This window comes from Teleopsis dalmanni, chromosome 1 (assembly GCF_002237135.1).
Source record: "Teleopsis dalmanni isolate 2A chromosome 1, ASM223713v2, whole genome shotgun sequence".
Taxonomy (NCBI): Eukaryota; Metazoa; Arthropoda; class Insecta; order Diptera; family Diopsidae; genus Teleopsis; species Teleopsis dalmanni.
This window is the reverse complement of record NC_051846.1, coordinates 234,863,498-234,873,150: the sequence shown is the minus strand read 5'-3', so window position 1 is coordinate 234,873,150 and position 9,653 is coordinate 234,863,498. Positions and strand designations below refer to the sequence as shown.

The following is a 9,653-nucleotide window of genomic DNA, read 5'->3' as shown; positions in this document are numbered from 1 at the left end:
ATATACAATCTCTACTTCATATTTTATATAAAATAAAATATTTGAAAAATTTTACAAATATAGTTTGGAGTATGAAAATATATCAAGCATTTTTATATTCTACTATTCTACTTGTATAATAGACCTAAACTGCAGCATTTCTATATAAGAGACTGTCATTAACGCAATGACCAAACTGTTTGAAATATTTTGATAATAATATTCTAATGTTATTTCTGGAGAAAAATATGTTTGCTAATGAAAAAACGATTCCAAAAAAAATGTTAATGAAAATCTCTTTAAAAATATTGAAAATCAATCCAGTATAACAAACATGTAGTCAATAATAATATAATAATGATTTTTAGTCAAGCTCCTACCATATAAGAGAAAATAATAATATTATTTCTAACATAATATTGCAAACAATTGGTGGGAAATGTCCTACTCGTATTTTATCAGTATAATTAGAAGTAAAAATTATTGTAGTGACTGTCAAGTGAAATGAAAAATACTATTATATGAAAAATAGAAGAAAATCATATGGAAATAAAATTTAAATTAAAAGGAAGTGATCTATGTACTTGATAATACACTAGCATATTTTTGATATGTTCCATTATGGTTTTTATTATGAAGTGATTTTATTCGTTTATAGTACTGTACAAAATGTTAGAAATTCGACTATGTGTTACAATCTTCATTGCACTTGTTAAACTGAACGTTTTTATAGATAAAAACAAGGCCGTTGTTGTTAACGGTTTATATGAGAGCGGGTTGAATTGCAAATCCAAAACGAATTTTACCGATTATCTTATTTTAAAGAATGAGTCAAATGTATTACAGCAATTTCCGAATTTCTATACTCGTATATTGACCTTTTAGCAATCAGTTTAAAGGGCAAAATTTAGTATAAATACTTAAATAATTCAATTTATTTATCAGTTCAACAATTAGTTTCCAACAGCAGAGTTATCTTATCCATTGTATAATATTTGAGTATAGTCTTAAAATCAAAAAATTTTATAATGAAACTACTAAGCATTGGTGGATTAGCTTTTGTACTTGTTGGATTGGCTTCAGCAGGACATCATCATGGTGGTGGTGGTGATGGTGGTGGTCATGGTGGTTCTGTTAGTTATAGTGTTGTAACAAAGCACGACGATTCACATGGACACGGTGGTCACGGTGGTCATGGCGGTCATGGTGGTCATGATGGCCATCATGAACATAGCAGTTATGTTATAACTTCGCATGGTGGAGGACATGACGGCGGACATGGTGGATATGATGGTGGACATGGTGGTCATGATGGCGGTCACGATGGAGGACATCATGGAGGTTACGAAGCTCACCATTATCCTAAATATGAGTTCAGTTATGGTGTTGAAGATAAACATCATGGAGATAAAAAAAGTCAATGGGAACATCGTGATGGTGATCATGTGAAAGGTAATGAAGTACATTTGTATATAATTTTATTAACATATTCACATAATATAATTATTTACATTGTTTTTATAGGTAGTTACTCACTTAAGGAAGCTGATGGCACTACTCGTGTTGTAGAATACACTGCTGATAAACACAGTGGATTCAATGCTAAGGTCCATAAAATCGGACATGCCCACGGTGGTCATGATGGAGGTCACGATCATGGTCACGGACATGGTCATGGTCATGGACATGGTGGTCATGGAAGCAGTTACGTTAATGTTAAACAACATCATTAAATGCAAAAGAATTTCATATTGAAAAACTATAGAATATATATCAGTGCAAACTGTTAAAATAGTTGTTTAATATGTAAATAATAAATATGAGTATTCATATAGGAATAAAAATGTTTTACTTTGAAAATGTTTACGATATAAGATATAGTGTTTAATTTGTTAAATTTTTGATTACAATATTGAAATGGAAATTGCTTTCGAATAAGTGGATTACATCTGTATATCATTTACTAAGTACCCAATAATTACAAAATTTTTAAGAGAAGTGTGAAAAACAGCTATTTGGTTCTTTGTTTTTTTAAAGTATTAGTCAATTTATTAGTCATTAATTAATTTATTATTCGTTCCAAACTGAAACAAAACTTCACTAATTTAACGAGAATACACTATGAAGAAGTTACCAATATATTAATATAGATTATTTATCTTATTTAACATCTCCATATTAGGAAGTATTTGAAACACGCTCAAATATTTTAAACATTATATATTTTTAGAAAATAAATTATAAATATTTTGTAGAAATTTTAAGAAAATAGCTTGTTTGCATTTACATTTTGAGTCTGTTTGTTTTGAAATCGTCTTTATTGTATTAAATTTGAAGATCAGTCAATAAATTATTTATGCAATAATATTTTTGTGAAGCAATATAGGCATCAGCATTGTACGATTCCTTTATATAATTTCTTCACATAACAGTTCATATGTTAGCATAAGCAGAGAACTCTCTTGTTAAGATTATGGAATCAAATTAGTATAAAATATAGAGAACATAAAATTCTCAAAAGTATTCCATTAAACACTTTTGACAAATTATTTTTTGTGCACATATTATATACAATCTCTACTTCATATTTTATATAAAATAAAATATTTGAAAAATTTTACAAATATAGTTTGGAGTATGAAAAGATATCAAGCATTTTTATATTCTACTATTCTACTTGTATAATAGACCTAAACTGCAGCATTTCTATATAAGAGACTGTCATTAACGCAAGGACCAAACTGTTTGAAATATTTTGATAATAATATTCTAATGTTATTTCTGGAGAAAAATATGTTTGCTAATGAAAAAACGATTCCAAAAAAAAATGTTAATGAAAATCTCTTTAAAAATATTGAAAATCAATCTAGTATAACAAACATGTAGTCAATAATAATATAATAATGATTTTTAGTCAAGCTCCTACCATATAAGAGAAAATAATAATATTATTTCTAACATAATATTGCAAACAATTGGTGGAAAATTTGTCCTACTCGTATTTTATCAGTATAATTAGAAGTAAAAATTATTGTAGTGACTGTCAAGTGAAATGAAAAATACTATTATATGTTATATAAAAAGAAAAATAGAAGAAAATCATATGGAAATAAAATTTAAATTAAAAGGAAGTGATCTATGTACTTGATAATACACTAGCATATTTTTGATATGTTCCATTAAGGTTTTTAATATAAAGTGATTTTATTCGTTTATAGTACTGTACAAAATGTTAGAAATTCGACTATGTGTTACAATCTTCATTGCACTTGTTAAACTGAACGTTTTTATAGATAAAAACAAGGCCGTTGTTGTTAACGGTTTATATGAGAGCGGGTTGAATTGCAAATCCAAAACGAATTTTACCGATTATCTTATTTTAAAGAATGAGTCAAATGTATTACAGCAATTTCCGAATTTCTATACTCGTATATTGACCTTTTAGCAATCAGTTTAAAGGGCAAAATTTAGTATAAATACTTAAATAATTCAATTTATTTATCAGTTCAACAATTAGTTTCCAACAGCAGAGTTATCTTATCCATTGTATAATATTTGAGTATAGTCTTAAAATCAAAAAATTTTATAATGAAACTACTAAGCATTGGTGGATTAGCTTTTGTACTTGTTGGATTGGCTTCAGCAGGACATCATCATGGTGGTGGTGGTGATGGTGGTGGTCATGGTGGTTCTGTTAGTTATAGTGTTGTAACAAAGCACGACGATTCACATGGACACGGTGGTCACGGTGGTCATGGCGGTCATGGTGGTCATGATGGCCATCATGAACATAGCAGTTATGTTATAACTTCGCATGGTGGAGGACATGACGGCGGACATGGTGGATATGATGGTGGACATGGTGGTCATGATGGCGGTCACGATGGAGGACATCATGGCGGTCACGAAGCTCACCATTATCCTAAATATGAGTTCAGTTATGGTGTTGAAGATAAACATCATGGAGATAAAAAAAGTCAATGGGAACATCGTGATGGTGATCATGTGAAAGGTAATGAAGTACATTTGTATATAATTTTATTAACATATTCACATAATATAATTATTTACATTGTTTTTATAGGTAGTTACTCACTTAAGGAAGCTGATGGCACTACTCGTGTTGTAGAATACACTGCTGATAAACACAGTGGATTCAATGCTAAGGTCCATAAAATCGGACATGCCCACGGTGGTCATGATGGAGGTCACGATCATGGTCACGGACATGGTCATGGTCATGGACATGGTGGTCATGGAAGCAGTTACGTTAATGTTAAACAACATCATTAAATGCAAAAGAATTTCATATTGAAAAGCTATAGAATATATATCAGTGCAAACTGTTAAAATAGTTGTTTAATATGTAAATAATAAATACGAGTATTCATATAGGAATAAAAATGTTTTACTTTGAAAATGTTTACGATATAAGATATAGTGTTTAATTTGTTAAATTTTTGATTACAATATTGAAATGGAAATTGCTTTCGAATAAGTGGAGTACATCTGCATATCATTTACTAAGTACCCAATAATTACAAAACTTTTAAGAGAAGGGTGAAAAATAGCTATTTGGTTCTTTATTTTTTTAAAGTATTAGTCAATTTATTAGTCATTAATTAATTTATTATTCGTTCCAAACTGAAACAAAACTTCACCAATTTAAAGAGAATAAACTATGAAGAAGTTACCAATATATTAATATAGATTATTTATCTTATTTAACGTCTCCGTACATTATATGTTTTTAGAAAATAAATTATAAATATTTTGTAGAAATTTTAAGAAAATAGCTTGTTTGCATTTACATTTTGAGTCTGTTTGTTTTGAAATCGTCTTTGTTGTATTAAATTTGAAGATCAGTCAATAAATTATTTATGCAATAATATTTTTGTGAAGCAATATAAGCATCAGCATTGTACGATTCCTTTATATAATTACTTCACATAACAGTTCATATGTTAGCATAAGTAGAGAACTCTCTTGTTAAGATTATGGAATCAAATTAGTATAAAATATAGAGAACATAAAATTCTCAAAAATATTCCATTAAACACTTTTGACAAATTATTTTTTGTGCACATATTATATACAATCTCTACTTCATATTTTATATAAAATAAAATATTTGAAAAATTTTACAAATATAGTTTGGAGTATGAAAAGATATCAAGCATTTTTATATTCTACTATTCTACTTGTATAATAGACCTAAACTGCAGCATTTCTATATAAGAGACTGTCATTAACGCAATGACCAAACTGTTTGAAATATTTTGATAATAATGTTCTAATGTTATTTCTGGAGAAAAATATGTTTGCTAATGAAAAAACGATTCCAAAAAAAATGTTAATGAAAATCTCTTTAAAAATATTGAAAATCAATCCAGTATAACAAACATGTAGTCAATAATAATATAATAATGATTTTTAGTCAAGCTCCTACCATATAAGAGAAAATAATAATATTATTTCTAACATAATATTGCAAACAATTGGTGGGAAATTTGTCCTACTCGTATTTTATCAGTATAATTAGAAGTAAAAATTATTGTAGTGACTGTCAAGTGAAATGAAAAATACTTTTATATGTTATATAAAAAGAAAAATAGAAGAAAATCATATGGAAATAAAATTTAAATTAAAAGGAAGTGATCTATGTACTTGATAATACACTAGCATATTTTTGATATGTTCCATTATGGTTTTTATTATGAAGTGATTTTATTCGTTTATAGTACTGTACAAAATGTTAGAAATTCGACTATGTGTTACAATCTTCATTGCACTTGTTAAACTGAACGTTTTTATAGATAAAAACAAGGCCGTTGTTGTTAACGGTTTATATGAGAGCGGGTTGAATTGCAAATCCAAAACGAATTTTACCGATTATCTTATTTTAAAGAATGAGTCAAATGTATTACAACAATTTCCGAATTTCTATACTCGTATATTGACCTTTTAGCAATCAGTTTAAAGTGCAAAATTTAGTATAAATACTTAAATAATTCAATTTCTTTATCAGTTCAACAATTAGTTTCCAACAGCAGAGTAATCTTATCCATTGTATAATATTTGAGTATAGTTTTAAAATCATAAAATTTTATAATGAAACTACTAAGCATTGGTGGATTAGCTTTTGTACTTGTTGGATTGGCTTCAGCAGGACATCATCATGGTGGTGGTGGTGATGGTGGTCATGGTGGTTCTGTTAGTTATAGCGTTGTAACAAAGCACGACGATTCACATGGACACGGTGGTCATGGTGGTCATGGTGGTCATGATGGCCATCATGAACATAGCAGTTATGTTATAACTTCGCATGGTGGAGGACATGACGGCGGACATGGTGGATATGATGGTGGACATGGTGGTCATGATGGCGGTCACGATGGAGGACACCATGGCGGTCACGAAGCTCACCATTATCCTAAATATGAGTTCAGTTATGGTGTTGAAGATAAACATCATGGAGATAAAAAAAGTCAATGGGAACATCGTGATGGTGGCCATGTGAAAGGTAATGAAGTACATTTGTATATAATTTTATTAACATATTCACATAATATGATTATTTACATTGTTTTTATAGGTAGTTACTCACTTAAGGAAGCTGATGGCACTACTCGTGTTGTAGAATACACTGCTGATAAATACAGTGGGTTCAATGCTAAGGTCCATAAAATCGGACATGCCCACGGTGGTCATGATGGAGGTCACGATCATGGTCACGGACATGGTCATGGTCATGGACATGGTGGTCATGGAAGCAGTTACGTTAATGTTAAACAACATCATTAAATGCGAAAGAATTTCATAGTGAAAAACTATAGAATATATATCAGTGCAAACTGTTAAAATAGTTGTTTAATATGTAAATAATAAATACGAGTATTCATATAGGAATAAAAATGTTTTACTTTGAAAATGTTTACGATATAAGATATAGTGTTTAATTTGTTAAATTTTTAATTACAATATTGAAATGGAAATTGCTTTCGAATAAGTGGAGTACATCTGTATATCATTTACTAAGTACCCAATAATTACAAAACTTTTAAGAGAAGGGTGAAAAATAGCTATTTGGTTCTTTGTTCTTTTAAAGTATTAGTCAATTTATTAGTCAATATAATTATAGATTTGTTGTAAATTCGTTTTAATTTGAAACAAAACTTCACTAATTTAACGAGAATAAACTATGAAGAAGTTACCAATATATTAATTTAGATTATTTATCTTATTTAAAGTCTTCGTATTAGGAAGTATTTGAAACACGCTCAAATATTTTAAACATTATATGTTTTTAGAAAATAAATTATAAATATTTTGTAGAAATTTTAAGAAAATAGCTTGTTTGCATTTACATTTTGAGTCTGTTTGTTTTGAAATCGTCTTTGTTGTATTAAATTTGAAGATCAGTCAATAAATTATTTATGCAATAATATTTTTGTGAAGCAATATAAGCATCAGCATTGTACGATTCCTTTATATAATTTCTTCACATAACAGTTCATATGTTAGCATAAGTAGAGAACTCTCCTGTTAAGATTATGGAATCAAATTAGTATAAAATATAGAGAACATAAAATTCTCAAAAATATTCCATTAAACACTTTTGACAAATTATTTTTTGTGCACATATTATATACAATCTCTACTTCATATTTTATATAAAATAAAATATTTGAAAAATTTTACAAATATAGTTTGGAGTATGAAAAGATATCAAGCATTTTTATATTCTACTATTCTACTTGTATAATAGACCTAAACTGCAGCATTTCTATATAAGAGACTGTCATTAACGCGAGGACCAAACTGTTTGAAATATTTTGATAATAATATTCTAATGTTATTTCTGGAGAAAAATATGTTTGCTAATGAAAAAACGATTCCAAAAAAAATGTTAATGAAAATCTCTTTAAAAATATTGAAAATCAATCTAGTATAACAAACATGTAGTCAATAATAATATAATAATGATGTTTAGTCAAGCTCCTACCATATAAGAGAAAATAATAATGTTATTTCTAACATAATATTGCAAACAATTGGTGGAAAATGTCCTACTCGTATTTTATCAGTATAATTAGAAGTAAAAATTATTGTAGTGACTGTCAATTGAAATGAAAAATACTATTATATGTTATATAAAAAGAAAAATAGAAGAAAATCATATGGAAATAAAATTTAAATTAAAAGGAAGTGATCTATGTACTTGATAATACACTAGCATATTTTTGATATGTTCCATTAAGGTTTTTAATATAAAGTGATTTTATTCGTTTATAGTACTGTACAAAATGTTAGAAATTCGACTATGTGTTACAATCTTCATTGCACTTGTTAAACTGATCGTTTTTATAGATAAAAACAAGGCCGTTGTTGTTAACGGTTTATATGAGAGCGGGTTGAATTGCAAATCCAAAACGAATTTTACCGATTATCTTATTTTAAAGAATGAGTCAAATGTATTACAACAATTTCCGAATTTCTATACTCGTATATTGACCTTTTAGCAATCAGTTTAAAGGGCAAAATTTAGTATAAATACTTAAATAATTCAATTTATTTATCAGTTCAATAATTAGTTTCCAACAGCAGAGTAATCTTATCCATTGTATAATATTAGAGTATAGTTTTAAAATCATAAAATTTTATAATGAAACTACTAAGCATTGGTGGATTAGCTTTTGTACTTGTTGGATTGGCTTCAGCAGGACATCATCATGGTGGTGGTGGTGATGGTGGTCATGGTGGTTCTGTTAGTTATAGCGTTGTAACAAAGCACGACGATTCACATGGACACGGTGGTCATGGTGGTCATGGTGGTCATGGTGGTCATGATGGCCATCATGAACATAGCAGTTATGTTATAACTTCGCATGGTGGAGGACATGACGGCGGACATGGTGGATATGATGGTGGACATGGTGGTCATGATGGCGGTCACGATGGAGGACACCATGGCGGTCACGAAGCTCACCATTATCCTAAATATGAGTTCAGTTATGGTGTTGAAGATAAACATCATGGAGATAAAAAAAGTCAATGGGAACATCGTGATGGTGATCATGTGAAAGGTAATGAAGTACATTTGTATATAATTTTATTAACATATTCACATAATATGATTATTTACATTGTTTTTTTAGGTAGTTACTCACTTAAGGAAGCTGATGGCACTACTCGTGTTGTAGAATACACTGCTGATAAACACAGTGGATTCAATGCTAAGGTCCATAAAATCGGACATGCCCACGGTGGTCATGATGGAGGTCACGATCATGGTCACGGACATGGTCATGGTCATGGACATGGTGGTCATGGAAGCAGTTACGTTAATGTTAAACAACATCATTAAATGCGAAAGAATTTCATAGTGAAAAACTATAGAATATATATCAGTGCAAACTGTTAAAATAGTTGTTTAATATGTAAATAATAAATACGAGTATTCATATAGGAATAAAAATGTTTTACTTTGAAAATGTTTACGATATAAGATATAGTGTTTAATTTGTTAAATTTTTAATTACAATATTGAAATGGAAATTGCTTTCGAATAAGTGGAGTACATCTGTATATCATTTACTAAGTACCCAATAATTACAAAACTTTTAAGAGAAGGGTGAAAAATAGCTATTTGGTTCTTTGTTCTTTTAAAGTAC

General features: G+C 28.9%; 4 protein-coding genes across 4 annotated transcripts; all 4 read left to right on the top strand.

Annotated features, from left to right (window-relative positions):
- The first annotated feature begins 1,007 nt into the window (after positions 1-1,007).
- On the top strand, positions 1,008-1,712 carry LOC119667745 (cold and drought-regulated protein CORA-like). Its single transcript, XM_038077053.1, has 2 exons — positions 1,008-1,431; positions 1,504-1,712. Exons 1-2 carry the CDS (start codon positions 1,008-1,010, stop codon positions 1,710-1,712), a joined length of 633 nt encoding a protein of 210 aa, XP_037932981.1.
- Positions 1,713-3,567: 1,855 nt separating this feature from the next.
- Positions 3,568-4,272, top strand: LOC119667744 (cold and drought-regulated protein CORA-like). Its single transcript, XM_038077051.1, has 2 exons — positions 3,568-3,991; positions 4,064-4,272. The coding sequence occupies exons 1-2, from the start codon at positions 3,568-3,570 to the stop codon at positions 4,270-4,272; spliced, it is 633 nt and encodes a 210-aa protein (XP_037932979.1).
- Positions 4,273-6,090: 1,818 nt separating this feature from the next.
- On the top strand, positions 6,091-6,783 carry LOC119667743 (cold and drought-regulated protein CORA-like). The gene is made up of 2 exons (XM_038077050.1): positions 6,091-6,502; positions 6,575-6,783. The coding sequence occupies exons 1-2, from the start codon at positions 6,091-6,093 to the stop codon at positions 6,781-6,783; spliced, it is 621 nt and encodes a 206-aa protein (XP_037932978.1).
- A 1,861-nt stretch (positions 6,784-8,644) lies between these two features.
- LOC119667742 (cold and drought-regulated protein CORA-like) lies at positions 8,645-9,346 on the top strand. Its single transcript, XM_038077049.1, has 2 exons — positions 8,645-9,065; positions 9,138-9,346. The coding sequence occupies exons 1-2, from the start codon at positions 8,645-8,647 to the stop codon at positions 9,344-9,346; spliced, it is 630 nt and encodes a 209-aa protein (XP_037932977.1).
- The last annotated feature ends 307 nt before the right edge of the window (positions 9,347-9,653 follow it).